Below are 17,383 nucleotides of genomic sequence, written 5' to 3'. Positions count from 1 at the left end.
ACATTTAAATTAATCTATTTTAAATAAAAAATTACCTGTGAGAAAAGAAGTTGCAACCACCAGATTCCCAGGTAATCTAATATTTTATGAGCAGTAAAGCTGAAACTATCCAGCTTTGCTCTAAGTGATGCCATCTCCCAGAATCTAGCAATTTGGAAACAGAGTTTCGAAGATTGCATCAGTGGCTTCTCACAGAGGTATTTGGTTCTGCAGTTTCCTTTTACCAACTACAACAGCTATAATAGTTTTCAAAATCAACTTTTTCAAGGACACATGTTAACATATGGGATTACATGACTTTTTAATACCAAGAACAAATGACAAAGCACATTTCACAAAAAAAATCACACAGATATTTTATGCTGATTATACATAAAGAATATATAGATTGCTAAAGTAGCACTGTTTACTTAAATCTTACCTAAAAACCAAAATGATGAGTATCTTTTTCATTACAAATGAAACAGGGCTACTTTGGGGAACCATTCGCTTCTCGGATTTTAGTTACAGGAAACATGTACTGAGAGAGACATATGGACTTACAATAAATGATTCAAGCGCAAATAGGAGAGCAACAAGTGGTTAGAAAGATATGTGGGGGCAGCCAGCTAGAAGACAGCCTAAATCCTCAAAAAGCTGCATAAATCAATTATTTGTAGAGTTTGACAGGAATCGTTTGTAGATATATGGACTGATGCAGTTACTGGTCTCCCTTCTTGAAAAATGTTGCTTGCTTGACTAGTGTGTTTATCCAATCATTTTAATACTTTCCGATTCTGAACTTCGCTAACTGAAGGTCTTTTTAGTAACTCAGAAACTTTCAAAGGAGTTTAGTCAACATGATAGGCAAGCAACAAACATTTTCAAAAGGAGGAGTCAGCGGTCTACGCATTTCTCGTACCATTTCTCTTACCAAAAGTTTTCTTCAAGCTAATGTCTGTCCATCATCTATGTAAAGTAAAATAGCCATTTCATCTAATTTATTAGTTATTAATGACATCACTAGTGCTGGAAGCGTTCAGTGCCATCACTGATTTAAAATAAATGAATGTGGCTTGCTTTGCAGAAGATAAAAAGCATTAGCAATTATAATAAATAATGACAAGAAAAAAGTTGATTTTTAAACCAAAAATAAGTCATAGTCCTACAACATGTGTAAATACATTATCAACATTACTTTATTTTGCCAGTATCTATTTACAATGAAAACATGTAGCAATTTAACCAACAACACCTATGGTTTTTTTCAAAGGAAATAACTAATACATATATAGCAGAAAATGGCAGCGATCATCTTACTGACACCATAAGGCGTTCGATTTAAAAGTGCAAATTTTTAGCTTCAAAAGTTACAGCTGGTTTTGAAATTGTTTTCTACTTAATTTTCAACAAGGCAACACTTTCTGCAGTCCCTTCTTTATTCGTCACTGTGCATTTATATTGACCTTCATCATCAGAACAAACATTTTCAATAATAAGCTTATGGCTACCATCTTCTTCATCTTCAAGTACATACTTTTCACCTTGAACCAATATTTCATCTTTGTACCAACTAACTTCTGGCACCGGAGAGCCATCAACAACACACTGGAAACATGCTTGTGTTCCTTTGGATATAACAGAATCCATTGGTGTAGTTAGAAATTTGGGTGGAGATTCTGTAACTTGAAACTCAAAATGACAACCCTCAATGTTCTCTGCTCTAAATTCTATATCACCTTCTTGAGAAGGCTTATCGAAAACATCAAAGTTTATATTCAAATGTGTCTCACTACCTTCTACACCTGTGCTGGCAGTATTAGCTATAAGTTCAAGGGTTTTGTTCACATCATTACCATCATTTTCAAATTCAATTTCAACTTCTATTTCTTCCTCATTGGAAAATGTCTCCTCTGCAATGATGTCAGATTTAGGAGTTCCCTCTTGTATAGTTTTTAAAGGAATATCTTCTGATTTATTTTGTTTTTCTTTTGTAAAACTCTCTTCTGAATGTATTACTTCTAAAACAGCATGACACGATACCTCTCCAAAACAGTTTTCTGCTTTGCAAATATAACTTCCAGCATCAGCTTCAGTTACATCACAAATAAAAAGACTATGTTCTTCACCATCCAGTTTTATATTATATTTATTTGGATCTGGGACAATGCAATGTTCTTCTTTAAACCATTTCACAGTTGGTGATGGAATGCCAGTCACTGAACACTTAAATTCTGCAACTAATCTTTCAACAGTATTTGCATCTGCAATTGGGTGAGTAAAACAAGGTGGTTTTTCACTTACTTCAAAATTAATTTTAACATCATCACTATCTTTAGTGTCAGCAGCAACATTTTGGTCATCATAAGCCAAAGGAAGGACATCAAGTGAAATGACCATGCTTTTATTATCTAGGGAAAATTCAGGAAGAGTTACAATCTTCACTTGCTTTTCAAAATCTCTAACTTCGCTTTCATCTAGTTCAACCTCCAGAAGAATTTCCTGAGGAGAAGGTGATCTGGATGTTGTATGTTGTTCCATGTCAAACTCCATAATGTGCTGATGGGTTACAGGAGGTGGTATAGCAACTGATTTGCCATCCTGTGGCAAAATTTCCACCTGGGTAAAGCTTTTTGCATTTCCCAAAGAATTTGTAGCAATACATCTATACTCCCCACCATCACTCATTTGAATGTTTTTCACCTCCAGCACATGCACGTTTCCTTTTTGCTCTATTTTTGTTCTTTCCTCTTTTTCAAGTAACACTGAGTTTCTGTACCATTCTACTTCTGGAATTGGAAATCCCCCAACTTCTGCAGCAAAGCTCAATGTACTGTTTTCAAAAACCCTTTTTTTCAGCAGTGGTTTAATAAATGATGGAGGCATTTTAATTTCTTTTTTATCGTCACCTTCTGTATTTTTTTCTGAATCTACATGAACTTCTTGAACATCTGAAGATTCAGTGCATCTAGGATCAGGAGTATAAGAAGACACATTCTGACTTTCAGTTTCGCTAACGTCTAACATTTGCGGTACAGGTGTAAAGAAACGGTCTGGTGAACTTGCTGGTGTAAGAAAGGATTCACTAAATGGAGAATAGGATTGCTCAGCAGAAGATGGTGGAGTAAAAAACTGATCTATCTCCACAGCGTCATCACTAAAGACACTACCAGCTTCAATTGACATCTCAGATTCAGGAGAAAATGCACGAGAAGATCGATTTTTATAAAATTCATACACAGTATCAAATGTTACTTCTTCAATTTCCAGTGAAGTTATACGTTCATCCTGAATATCTCTCTTATTTTTTACTTTTTCTGGTTGGAAACTTTCAAGATCTGGACTTACTAGGGATTGGGGCAAAACATCTTCTTCAAGTTGTCTCCTAGTTTCTTTTCTACTTTCAGCTATATCTTCCACCTGGTAATAATTCTCTTTTCCTTCATGTAATTGATTTTCTTGTCTATCCAATATCTTTGGAGAGTCCTCCCATTCAGCATTATCACTGCTTATTGACATTAGATAATCCATGCTTAATAACTCTTCCCCCTCAAAAATGCCAAGATAGGAAATATCTTCTATTTCATTAAGATTTTGCACATTATCTGTTTTAACTCTTTCACTTGGGTTTTCTCTCTGATCTTCTGGGGGTTGTTCTTTTGAATAATCAGATTTCTTGCTATTTTCTGTTTCTATGCCTATTGTCTCCTTTTGCAGATCAACCATTTTTTCTTCTGCAGGTCTGCATTTTACTACAGAGCGTTTTCTTCGTGGAGGAGTTGGCGGGGGTGTGGGTGTTGCCTTTTTAATATTGACTGCTTTTGTGTCTGCAAGGCTTTGGCTTTGGTTAACACTGATGGTTTCTACTGTGGTCATAACTCCTTTGCTTTCCGCATCTATTCCAGATTTATGCTTTATAAAAGAACGCCTCCTTTGTGGCGCAACTGGCAAAGTGTTTTTATTGTCTATTTTTCCTGCATTTTCAAGTGATGAACAACTACCTAGCTCGAGACCTTTAGCTTCCACTAAAGAATCAATGCTAGATTTACGTCTAATCAATGAATGTCTTCTTTTTGGTGGCACTGGCAAATCCCTCTTTTTATCTCTTTTGTCAGCTCCTTCAGAGGGACTTTGTTCAAAAATGCCTTCTGTTGCCACGTTAAGTTTAATTTGAACATTCTCATTGGTCTTGAACTGCAAAATTTCAATCTCTGAATCTCGTCCTATGTTTCCAGTAACATCTCCCCTCAACTTAGAAAGAGTTCCTTCAGTTGTAGGTATAGTAGCATTGTCTTTAGGTTCTTTTTTCTCACTCTCCAAAAAACAGCTCTCACCATCAATTGCGTCAGTCCTATTGATTTCAGCAGTATTTGTCCTGTCATCGACTTTAGTTTTCTCAGAGCTCTTTGAAACTTTGTCTATATCTATTCTGTAACTAACATTTTCAATCTCAACCCTCTCAATATCGAAAATGTCTACTTTTTTGTCAATGATAATATCAGCACTGTCAATGGCTTTAGCAGTGTCCATAGTATCAGTGGAGGAAGATTCCTTCAGATTGTTTTCCATTTCCTTTACATTAGATATCATACTTTCCAGGTTAGCTGTCTTATTAGAGAAAACCATCTGCTCCATAATTTTCTCGTATCCTGGCAATCTACATTCTATTAATGATGTCTTGTCCTCATCTTTTTCAATCTCAGCATTTATATTTACATCCATGCTGTTTTCTACGCTGACATTTTCAGTATATAGTTTTTCCATGATATCTTCATCTTCTACCCTACCAGCAATATCTTTTTCAACTGTTCTATCAACTGCAGTGAGATTGTCTGTAAAGGATGTGTCTATTATATTTTCTTCAGCACTTCCATCAAACTTTTTTTCAACTACCCTGTCTATAGCAGTTACGTCTTCAGTATGTAGCTTGTCTATGCTATTTACTGTAACTTCTGCACTTCCTGCAATAATGGTTTCAACCACAACATGTACAGCACCAACATCTTCAGTATGTAGTTTGTCCATGCTATCTTCAGGAACTACTGTATGAATAGGAATAATTTTTTCCACCATGCTATCTGCAGCAATGACAAATTCAGTATGTAATTGGTCTATGCTATTTCCTTCAGATGTTCCTCTCTCAGCAAACATTTTTTCAACCACACCATCCATGGCAGTGACATTTTCAGTATGTAGTTTGTCCATGCTATCTGCTTTTTGGAAGGTACTCCTTTCAGTCTCCAAATTACTACTACTACTTCGATGCCATGTTATCTGCGGTTTATTGTTCTCTGATATAATGCATTCTAATACAGGACATTCCTCTCCACTGATAACTGATTGTTTTTCATTTTCCTGGATTGGTTTAGGTGCATCACTAGTGACATCAAAACCAAAAGTAAATTTGTGCTTAATTTTTTGAATGCTTTTTTGAGACTCTGCCTTTTGTGGAGCCTCAACTGGCTGAAAGCATTCTGTCAATTCCTCTTCATATTCTGGAACAGGCGTAGGAGCAGTGACTTTGATCTCAACAGGCAGTGATAATGATTCAACAGATTTGCAAGGAATGTCATGTGTGGTCTTTGGTATTTGTAAGCTGAATGTATCCACACCATCTAAAGCACGTTTTTGTTCAGCATTAGCAAAGAGGGACACAAGTTCATCTTCTTCACCTTCAGTTAAATGTTTGGAAATAAGCACCTCACATTTTATCAAGGTTTCGGCTGCATCCTGATATTCTTTTTCTCTTAATTTAACCTTCAGTTTTCCAAAGGTGGTATCAGTTCCATGTTGATTAAATATTACACATGTTATAGAACCTGCATATTGAGGTTGAACAGATGAAAATGTTAATGTAGATTTTGCATCTGTGGTAACTATTAGAAAGTTATCATTGCGAGGTATTGATTTGTCGTTATTATACCAGGAGACTGTTGGCTGAGGGTAACCACGGAAATAACAGGTAAATGTACACGTGTCACCTTCAAATGCTTCTTGAGAGTCAATATCACTTGTAAACATAGGAGAACATGGAAATGGCTTTTCGGTCATAGGCTTTTCAGATTTATCGTCAAGATCCTCCCTGAGTTCAGGTTCTATTTCACTAACAGCCATGACCTCAATGTCTTTTACCGCTTGCAATTTTAACTGCACATCCTCTTTTTCTACAAGGAAAGTGCTACTTTCATTAAAAGACATGCTAAATTGATTAATTGATTCAGCTATGTATTCTCTGTTTTTGATATCTGAAGCAAAATAATGTGTCTTAATTTCCTTAGAAGTTCCGTGCTCATAGACTTCTTCAAATTTCTGGTTGGCCAACACGTCTTGCTGTGTTATTTGTTCAGACACATTTTCAACATTTTTCACTTCAAATTCTTGTTGAGCTTCAGACAAAACATGTTCACCAGTGTTTACTTGAAGACTTTCTTCATTTTGTTTTTGGAACCCATCATCTTTTAAAACGAATGGTTTAAATGAAAAATCTGATGATTTTAAACACACTGGTTTATCTTTATTATCCTTGTGCATAAATGTAAATTTCTCTCCCTGTAAATCATGTTTCCTCAATAATCCTAAAACTGTTGCCTCTCCATTTACTTCATCACATTCCTGACATTTTTCTACATTCTGCTGCTTTTCATGAGTTACTAAAGTTGCCTCCTCGGTTTTCTGAAATGCTTGTAATATTTCAACTGTATTGAGTGGATTAATTTGAATGGAAAGTGGTAGCTGTGATTCAACATTATCTTTTTTTTCAATTAATTGACCAGTGTTTGGAGTATCTCCAACTATACCATCTCTGGTGCTCAAAGGGAAAGGTTTCTGCATTTCTTTCTTTCTAAGGAGTTGCTCTCTTTCATTTGGTTCAATTTTCTGCAAATTATTTTCTTTTTCACGTGCAGCAGATCGAACTAAGTCAGAATGAAGAAGCTCTTGCAAGATTTTAGATGTACAGTATGCATTTTGAGGTTCTTTTCTTTCTTGGACTCCATCAGTGCTCAATAATGGTGCAGCTAATAATTCAGTTTGCTTTTCTTCTAACTCCTTTAGAGAAGATAAAGTCAAGTGTACATTTTGCTCTTTTTGAAAAGCTTCATCAGCCCATTCAAATTCCAGATGATGGTTTTCTTGTAATTGTTGGTGTTTAGTTATTTCAGTTAGACTAGCTTCCAAGGGCTTTTCAAGCACTTTAGATGCCACTGCTCTATTTATATGAACAGACTCAGGTACAAGTTTAGCTGTAATTGGTTCATGCATTTTTACTGGTTCTTTAAATCCTAAATCCATGTAATCTTTTTTAGCTTCAGCACTCTTAATAACATTTGTTTCTGCAACTGATAGATTTTCATCTTTCAGCTGCAAATGTTCTTCCTTTTCATCTACAAATCTCTTATTTTTATCATTAATGGAAATTTCACCAACAATATATGGTCCTTTATTTTCTTTTTGTTTCTCCATTTCTGCTGGTAAATATAAGAACTTAGATTCAGAAGACCCCTGCAAAATCTTAGATTTTACAGGCTCTTTGACAATAATAAGTTCTGAATTGCTTTCTGTTTGCATTTGTAGACCATCAACGTGCACAATTGATTTTTCAGGAAAGAATTTTTCTCTAGGTTTTGATTTATCTTGTTCTTGTAAATGCAGCTGTTTGCTACAAAACTCTTTATTTAAAGCCTGTTTGCTTTTTTGAGTCACTGTGAGTGAGGGGTGCAATTTAGTATACACTGGCTTTTTATCTTGTATTCCGTATTCTATATCAGGTTCAGAAGACTCTCTTAGTACTGAAGTCAAAGGTTCATAGAGTTGAACCGATTCAAGCAAATGTAACTCATCCTGATTGTCAGCTTTCTGTACAATATCAATGTTAGTTGATGACATCACCTCCAAAATGCTTGATGGCTTTTGAAGTTCTTTAGATGAACGTTCATTTTCCTCATCACCTTTTCTGAATGGTTCTTGGAAGGAACTCTGATTAAATGCAGTCATTTTATTACATTTCTGTAAGGTATATTCTTCTTGCACATTGCTCTGACAATAGAATAAACTGGTTTCAAATGGTCCTTGTCGTATTTTTGCTCTAACAGGTTCATACATTTTAATTGGTTCTTCTTCTAATTCTGTAATGTTCCTTTCCTTGTCTTTTTGAATTGTTTCAGGTACATTTTTATCAGTGACGTGTTCTGTTTTTGTTGGAAAGTTTATTTCTGCTTGTATATCCAAATGCACTTTGCTGGTATCAACCTCATTTTTATTCTGAAGTATTTCGTTCATTATGTTAGTGTAAATATCACTTTGTGATTGATGAATTTTAATTTCACTTTGATTAAATTTCTTTGCTAATTTACACACATAACTAATTTCAGAACGATCTTGGAGTACTTTAGATTTAATAGGTTTATTCACTTTAACAGGCGCTAACAACTCTATTTCTTCATTGCCTATTTCTTTTGGCTCACTGATATCAACAATTGATGTCAGAAGAACAGTGGTCGATTCTGGGGAAAATGTTTGCTCTGTGTTAAATTCAGTTTGACATTCATTCTTCTGTTTACCATGTTCTTCAACAATATCTCCTTTAAAATCTTGGGCCACATCTGAGGTGTAAGGTTCAGTTGTGTCTGGGACTAAAGCATATGAAGAGCCAGCTTCTGGTGCTTTTTGTTTGGCACTGCTGTTGTTGAGCTCTTTTAATTGTTCAGTATTTTCTAGGAGATTTTCCACTCTAACCTCTTTTGATTCAAATGCAATATCTTTAAAAACCTCTGAGAAAGTGCCAAATTTATATTTTTCTCTCTCAATTTGGAGGTTTACTGAACTTTTTTCACTTTGCAAAGACTCAAGGTCTATATCAGAGCATATATCGGAAGAACAAATAGAACTCCCTCTTCCTCTTGCTCTTTTAAGTTCACGCAACTTTTGCAGTTTAGTCTGTATTTCTTTGTCTAACAGCTTCTCACTCTCAGAAACTTTTCTAGTGTGACCTTTTTTACATTTGTCACCTGAAAAAATATTTTCAAAGCTTATAGTTTTGTATATACCTTTCTGAGGATACTTGCTTTGTAAAATGTGTGTTTCCCTACGTTTATCATGTGGAGATCCAACACACTTGAGGTCAACTTTCAACTTGCTTTCCCTTTTCTTCTGAACTAGAGTATCTATGCTTTCATGAGTTTTTTCAGAGTATCTCACAAAATCTAAATATTTGGGGTTCTGCTCTTCTCTTAAGGCTACAAGCAATGATGCTGTGCTCTCAGATGATCCTTCACTATTTATAGCAAATATGCGATAGCTGCCCGAATCTCGATCCTCCACACTTTTAATTAACAAACTACAGTTATGAATGTGCATTTCACTTTCAGTTTTAATGACCCTCCGCGAATCTCTACCAATAGTTTTGTTATTGTGAAACCAAGATATTTTTGGCAATGGGCAGGCAACCAGTTTACATCGAAAAACTGCAGGCTCTCCTTCCAAAACTGATCGAAATGTCAACTTTTGTGTGAAGGAAGGCTTTATGAATTCTGACCAAGAACCAATAGAGGATGTTCGACTTGCACATCGATTAGATGAAATTAGTCCATGATCCAAGTAGTCTTCTGTATCTGAAAAGGCACCTCGTAATATTCTTCTGTTTTCATTTTCACTTTCAACTTCCTCACTGAAGAATAATTCTGTGAAAGATGAAATCTATGGTTTAATAAGAGCTCACCTCACCAAATATTTGAATTTAAATATGTATTTTTTTAAAACTATATTTAAAAATTATCTATAGTCATGCTACATAAACTACAAATCCAGAAAAATATTCACTCACCATATTTGTTCGAATAAACGCAACGCCTTGTTCTTTTTTAAAGTTTCTGACACCAAAATCGCTTGCTGTGTGTTCCTTCTTCAACTGTAGAAATTTCTTCATTGACAGACAGGTAAATCTCAAAATTGTTTTTTAAATAACATTTTTTTGTGTATGCACAGCTGTCCGGAAGTTTTAGTGGGTTTAAAATTGCAGATAAAAGTCTTACCTGACTTGCAGACAGCAGAATAAACGCCCTTTCTGATCCTTTTTTTTGGATGTGAGTAAAGTTTTTTTAAATTAATACAAAATTGTATCTGTTGTATCCTAAAAACAGCTACATTTTAATGAGAAGGCGTTTATTCGAACTAATACAGCCAAAAAATTATTATGTTATGCAATAAAGCAAGCAACATTGATTATGCACAGTACTAGATGCCATCTGCAAGCCATGTAAGGCATTGAATGCATTGTGTTTTAACAAACAAAATAGACAAAATAAAACCCAAAGCAACAAAATACAGTGCACTTCTGTTTAGGACATACCACCTAATAGGTTGTTTTATTACACTTTTTATCATGCAAAAATTTAAAATTGTAGAAAATCCTAAGCAAATATTCTATGATGATGTTAATCAATGTTTCTGAAATGTTTCATTCATAAACATAATTACATATCCTTGGAAACCAACTTCATGCACAGTTTGCAATAATGGAAATATAAATGACATCTTAAAAAGACTTTAAACTTAGAGAAAAAAAAGCACAGAAAACAATACCTTTGCTTCACAGATGCTCCCGAAACTGAGCTAGTTCATAAACAATATGACATTTTTGATACAAGTTATCTTTTAACGTACCTTTTACTTCAAGTTCAATCTGTTGTTCTATCCTTTCTTGAAGCACTTTCTCCAGAGCTATGTGGAAAAAAAGATATTTTCAGTTTTTTTTTTAATTTTTAACTATTTTATACTTTTGAGCATAAAATGTATACTTTTTTAAGACATTGACTGGATTGACAATACAGCAATGAGCAAATCAAAAACATCTAGTTTCTGATGTCCATAATGTTACCAAAATACATGAAACTTATTGAGGTTTACACATAATTAAGCCCACAATATAAGGCTACTCAGGCTTTTATTCACTTGAGAACTGCTTGTCTCCTTATAAAAGTCATATTTTATATTATTTAGTCAACCCTGAAGCATCTCAGAATGTCCTGAAATGTAAGAAAATGCATGCTACATTGTTGCAATTCCTAATGTAGCTTCTACATTCCACATCTTCTATGTGGAATGCATGCCATAGAGAAGAACTAAGAAATTCAGCATACAGCAGAGTTTTGGCTGCCACAGGTAAACTTGGCAAAGGGGAGATCTTCATGTTGATTTCACAGATGCAGTGAAAATCTTGTTTCATTGCACCAATAGCTAAAAATTAAATGGTTGGACTGTCTTTCACTTCAACAGAAAATTAGATTTGCCCATTCCTGTTACATACAAGTTACGCTCACACTAACATATAAAAGACATGCCATAAGAGTCTTAAAGTGTGGAGTGTTGGCACCTAAATATCAAGGTGAATGTGTCAGTCGCCAAAAAGACTATGCTGTGTATGTATATAATGCATCTGAACATGCCTTCACATGCCTCATACTGAAGTGGAAAACAATTTAATTCATTTTCACATGTAACTATTTTTTATGTTGTTGTCCATTGCATACAGTGATATGCAAGTATTCATAGTTGGAAAGAACATGCAGTTGCCAACCTGTCACTGCCAGATGAGTGCTGCATTTAGCTTGTCCTGCTGCATTAACTATTTTGCATGTGTATATGCCACTCTGCTTTGGAACAATTTTCAACAGCTTTAAGCTGCAAAGCGACCCGTCATTTCTTAAAAGACATGTTGTTGACTCATCAACTAGAAGTTTGTTGAAGAGCCATATAACACAAGGAGCAGGAATGCCCTTTATAACGCAAAAGAGGGAGACATCTGTGCCTTCCTTTACAAAAGTTTCTGGGGGCAGTTTTTCAAGAAATGCTGGCACTATGGCACAAGAGTCTATGAGTTCTTCATAAGGTATGACATCAGGGAAATATTCTTTGCTCTTTTGCCTCTCAGGTCCCAGTGGTCTTTGTGATGGAGTTATTGACAGGCTGGAAGTTTTCATGGTGGTCTGCTGTTTGGCTTCATAAGAACTCTTAATCTGAATTTCTTTATGAGTTGTAAAGCTTTTTTTATCTGATTCAAGGGTTATTTGTGCTACTGCCTTGGCGGTGGCTTCTTCTGCTAGGCAAGAATAAATTTATAAAAGTGTTAGTTAAGATGGTTTGGGAATACATTGCATACTAGTACAGAAAAAGATTGACTAGATTGGCAGTTTCTGGCAGCGGTTAGTATTGTAAATTTCTATATTAAAAAATAAATCAATGGTTCCTAATTTTTCCAATTGCTGTTGTATATTCAATGTAAAGTCGAGTTATAAGTATAGGATTGGCCATTTTTAACTCACATGTATAATACTTATGAAAAAATCAATAAATGCCTAAATTGTTTGAAGGAGCTAATGTGTTTTTTTTTTTTAACTCATGCTCCTAAGGGAAAAAAATAAGTAACTGAGAAGTAAAACTTTCAAAAAATAAAAATTTAAAAAAATCAATATATACAGTATATATAGATAAATAGATAGCTAATCTAACTTTATCATTATAAAATATATTCAAAAAGTATTGGAGCTTATAGAATTTTAGTCATTAGTCCAAAGCTATAGTAAAAAAAAAAAAGTGAAACAAAAATGAAAACATGATTCTTTAGTAAGTTTTGGCTCTAACTGTAACAACAGTCTAACTATGTTGATCATTTGCCATGCAGTTATCAGCTAATGTTAAGACTATTAGGCATGTTTAGTAATTGCTACATCTTTTTCATTCTACAAATAAATATAGGGGCCTCCTCTGTACAGGTCTTTTTGGGTTTGAGAATTATTTGGTATTTCATTGTAAGATTGACCAAACAAAGTCAAACAAGGTGACAAGAAACCACCGTAATTTTTATTTGGAGCGTATTAAAACAGCAATATTAAAATAGCCACCTTCTACGGTTAGTACTGCAGTAGTTGTCTTCTCTCCAAAGGCATTAGAAACTGTACAACTGTATGTGCCTTGATCTGTCAACTGAACATTCTCTATAGTAAGTAACATAACATTTCCATTTTGAGATGTTTTCACTCTTGTGGTGTCTCCTATGGTTTGGTTTTCATGTTTCCAGGTAACTTCCAAATTGCCCTCTTGCACAGCGCAGATAAACTGGGCTACTTCTCCAACCTTCACAGTCATGTCATGAAGTTTCAGCAGTATCTTCGGTGCTTTATCACTGACCTCTTGCACCTCAGCTTCAGTTTCAGAAACCTGTTCTTTTGAAGTTTGGGTCATGGTCTCTTTAAAGCGTTCTTCTGTTTTCATTGAGGATGATGCAGTTACAGTGGAGCTTTCAGAAGCGCTTTCAAAAACCTGTACAGCTTCTGCTTGAACTGATTTAAATTCTTTTAAATATATTGTGGCTTCTGATACTGACTGAGTGCTGACAGATTCTGTTACACTTTTCGCAGAACTTGTAAAGCTTTGACTAACTACGGATTGCACTGTGTAATCAAGTAAAACAAAAAAAAAAAAAAAAAAGAAAATTAACAACTAAATTGTCCATTGGTCCTTATGATAAAAACAAATAGGCTGATGAAGAAGACGTAAACAGATCGAATAACGCATGCCAACTTGCATGCTGGTTTACAAAAAATGACAAAGGATGAAGAATTGGAAATTCATGCTGACACAGAAGGTTGCATCTTCTTTCGTTGTCGCTTTTCAAAATTCTGACAAAGAATGTTCTTTATTGATCCAAAGTAAGAGTGACACCTGCTTGACTACTGGATTGAAATAATTTGGATATGTTAGATAATATACTAAAGTTGGCTCTTTGGGTTAACTTTAGTGCACCATAGGTTCGAATCAAAAATGTTTTCCAACAACATTGCAGTGATATGCTTTAGGTAATGTTCTAGATACTTGGAGATACTAATGCAGGAAAGTTAGTTTGTGAAGTGAAGAGGTTAAAAATCTCTTGTATTACAACTGGTGGTGGTATGTGGATGATTAACTTTGCAAAACAAGAGGTGAAGTAGTGCAAGTAAAGTGAAAAACTTCCCAAAACAGGAGGTGAAAAAAATGGAAGTAGAGTGGAAAATGTTAGTACGAGTGTATACGAGTCTCAAAATAAACTGCACTAGAAGGCAGGATTTTACCTTCAGAAGTTACTGTTAAGGTGGCTGCACAGAAGACTTCACCAGCACTATTTCTTGCTTTGCAAGTATAAACCCCAGCATGCTCTACAAATGCATCAACTATAATAAGTATAGCAGTGTTTGTTGACTCATCAAAATGAAAGACAATATTTTTGGATGAAAGAATGGCCTTTTGGTTGTGAAACCACTGAATTTCTGGCTTTGGCAAGCTGGAAACTCTTGCTACAAAACGAACTGTTTCCCCACTCTGTACAGCACAACTAGAAATAGGCTGGATGAAGACAGGAATTTGAGCAACCACTTCCTTCTTAAATGACCCAGGTGAAGTGATCTGCCACTGGGGATCAGTTGTTATATCCACATAATGTTTAAGGCCTAAAAAGAAGCATTTCAAACTTTATTTGAAACATTAGCTTTTAATATTGAGTAAATTATTGCAACAAGATAGACTAAAAATGTATGTAAACTATTATGACTGAGGCAACCCTAGCATACCAAATTATAATCATACAAAGTATGTGTAGGCAAACAAAGCTAAAAATGTTGATCCAGAGTACAGAATAGTCCAGTTCTAAGGGATTCCAAAAACCATCAGGCTTTTCATTAAGTACTAAGCTACCAGCTTATCATCACAAAATGCTTTGATGTATTTTGCACATTTATACTTCGAATAAATGTGCGGATTTCCAATAAGGGGCCTTATGTGTAAGAAAAATGTATGAAAACTGTGAAGGCGATTAGTGATGATTGTTGTATAACTTAAAACTTCAATAAAAACCTGCAGATTTCCAAAATCTCATCACACTGGAATGTTTTTTCTGCACCATGGTGTGCTCTGCAATTAAGCAAAGACTGAGGTCTGAATGGATGTCAGAGAGGAGTTCCCCCATGCAGTAGCAGCTTATGAGTTGAATTGATCTAAAAATGTTAATGTTGACACTAATGATGGAATTTCCTTTAACATTTTCTTATGTTTTTTTAGCAAATCATTTATAAATGAGTTATACATATGCCTTTTTTGTTTTGGCTTTCGTGTGACACAGAAAGACTGCACCTTTTAATATATACAATCAAGAAGATGTAATTAAATGAGGGATAGGAGTGCATAGCAGAGAAAAGAAAAGAAAATGAAATGACAGTGGACAAGGAAAGTAACACTGACAATGGAGAAGGAAAATGATGTGACTATTCCATATTCTGGACAAGAATATGTATGCTTTAACTAAAGACAAAGATTCCATTAGTGAACTTGGTTGTCAATGAAAGACAAAGACTATATTAGCACAGCTTGTTAAATTGTTTACATATATACTGTATATATTACACAAATAACACCTGTTATGTATTTACCTTCCAGTCTGAGATTTGCAGTGCAAGAGACTTGACCAAGAGAATTGCTTGCAGCAAAAGTGTAGGTGCCTTCATCTTCAGCATAGGCTTCTGCAATCTCAAGTTGATATGTGTCTTCAAACTGAGGCATTTTAAAGAAGCGTGATGGCTTGATCTCTTTGTCTTTGCTGTACCAGGAGACCTTCAAATCTGTGTTATGGCAAAAGACATACAGTATAACTTTATACATTATAATTCATAGCGCTAAATAATAAGAAATTGTCTTTGGTTGAAAGCAGAAGAGAACATGTGATTACCTTACAAAAGATATAAGACTATAGCAAGAAGTAATACTCTTACAATGCAATTCATAAGTAACTTGTAATACCTCCTCATAAATTCTGAAGTAATTGCATCACTCACCACATAATAAGGTTATAATTATTAGTTATTGTCCTGTTAATAAATATTGAACAAACCTGTGCCAGAGACACGACACTGGAAGATTGCAGGCTGTCCTTCAGCAGTGATTGTATCCCGAATAGGTGTAATGATCTCAGGAGGGAAAGCTGGTGCCTCTAGATCTGGGGACACTACTTCCGGAACTAAAGCAAATAAGGCAAAATTAATCACAACACATATACGGTACTGTTTAGCCAAGTGTATACATTTTTGCATTTCTGATAACATGTAACAGATATTTTTTTAGCTTATTATTAAGTTTGATTTAATGATGTAAGAAACCACAACTATAATGCTATTTGTGTCATTATAAGGACATAACAAATAAAAAAGGCCAACATCACATGCTGATAAAAAAGTTAACCTTTTACAGAAACTGGCCCAAGCAGACAAGGGGTGGCAGTAGTTTAAAAGCACCATGCACTTTGTTAAAATATACTCAAATGAAGATGCCATACCTGTATGCTATTTCTGTCCCCCAAGCAGACTGGCTAAAATACTCCATTGTGGACATCCTTATATTCTGGATTCTGCAGGACACAGCAGTCATTGGTGCTCTGCTCTTCCAATGCAGGAGCAAGAGCCCTTCCTTTTTCAAAAGCCAAGCATGCACATTGGGGAATCTCTCTCCACCTCTCGCTAAAGCTGAGCTCAGCTGCTGCTGGGATAGGCAGAGAGAACAGACATTGTGCATGTGTGGCTTTTGAAACAGCAAGCCCATTTGCTCCAGGGATACTAGGGGTAAGTGTCCTGCAATTAATCTAGAATGTAAGGATATCAACAATGCAATCTACATAAGAGAAAGAAAAGGCCTACAGGTATGGTATCTGCATTTAACTATATTTTAACAAAATGTATCTAATTCGTTTTTAACAAACCACACAGTACAGAGTACTGGGGCCCCTTTACAGATCTGGTTCAGGTTCAGGTGAACTTAAAAATCCACTACAACCAAACCACATTAGCCAGGTCTGATAGGATGTCCTAATTCAAGCCAAAATAGATGTCCTAATTCAATCTACAACAACTAGGAAAAAATACATACATAAAATACACACTGGTGAGTATATATTTTAATTACATAATTTTCAAATGCACCATACCTTCAACTGTAAGAGTAGCAGAGGTGGTGGCCATTCCAGAATCATTGCTGGCTTCACATGTGTACAGAGCAGCATCCTCAGGGAAAGCCTCAATGAGCAATAGTGTATATTCTTGCCCATCATGAAGGAACTTGCACTTGAAACCAGGAGACAGCTTTGTTGAATCTTTGAACCAAGCGACAGTTGGTTGTGGCTTTCCAGACACTACAGTACAGAAGCGAGCTGGTTTGCCAGATTCCACGTTCACATCCTCCAGCTTTTGTATTATAACGGGAGGCTCTGGAGCTGTTAATAAGAAAAAACCTCTGTTAATGGGTCATATAGTGTAAATTTATGTGAACAACTGACACTACTTATATTGTTATAAATTATTCATTTATTAAGGTTGAATGCTTCTTCATTGACCTT

At 35.2% G+C, this 17,383-nt stretch overlaps 2 protein-coding genes across 2 annotated transcripts in view; both read right to left on the bottom strand.

Moving 5' to 3' along the window:
* Positions 1 to 17,383, bottom strand: part of LOC309558726 (titin-like) — a 320,308-nt gene that overhangs the window by 236,557 nt on the left and 66,368 nt on the right. Inside the window, exons 38-43 of the mRNA XM_082261775.1 lie at positions 16,976 to 17,260; positions 15,890 to 16,015; positions 15,432 to 15,620; positions 12,876 to 13,424; positions 11,552 to 12,073; positions 10,639 to 10,695 (exon numbers count right to left, since the gene is read on the bottom strand). Of these exons, the coding sequence (XP_082117901.1) occupies positions 10,639 to 10,695; positions 11,552 to 12,073; positions 12,876 to 13,424; positions 15,432 to 15,620; positions 15,890 to 16,015; positions 16,976 to 17,260 (1,728 nt within the window). The remainder of the gene's footprint in view (positions 1 to 10,638; positions 10,696 to 11,551; positions 12,074 to 12,875; positions 13,425 to 15,431; positions 15,621 to 15,889; positions 16,016 to 16,975; positions 17,261 to 17,383) is intronic.
* Positions 908 to 4,597, bottom strand: LOC309558197 (uncharacterized protein). The gene has a single exon (XM_082261215.1). It carries the CDS (start codon positions 4,567 to 4,569, stop codon positions 1,375 to 1,377), a length of 3,195 nt encoding a protein of 1,064 aa, XP_082117341.1. The 5' UTR covers positions 4,570 to 4,597; the 3' UTR covers positions 908 to 1,374.

Source organism: Pelophylax lessonae (assembly GCF_965119305.1).
Source record: "Pelophylax lessonae genome assembly, chromosome: 6".
Taxonomy (NCBI): domain Eukaryota; kingdom Metazoa; phylum Chordata; class Amphibia; order Anura; family Ranidae; genus Pelophylax; species Pelophylax lessonae.
Note: the sequence above shows the minus strand (reverse complement) of the source record. Positions and strands in the feature narration are given on the sequence as shown.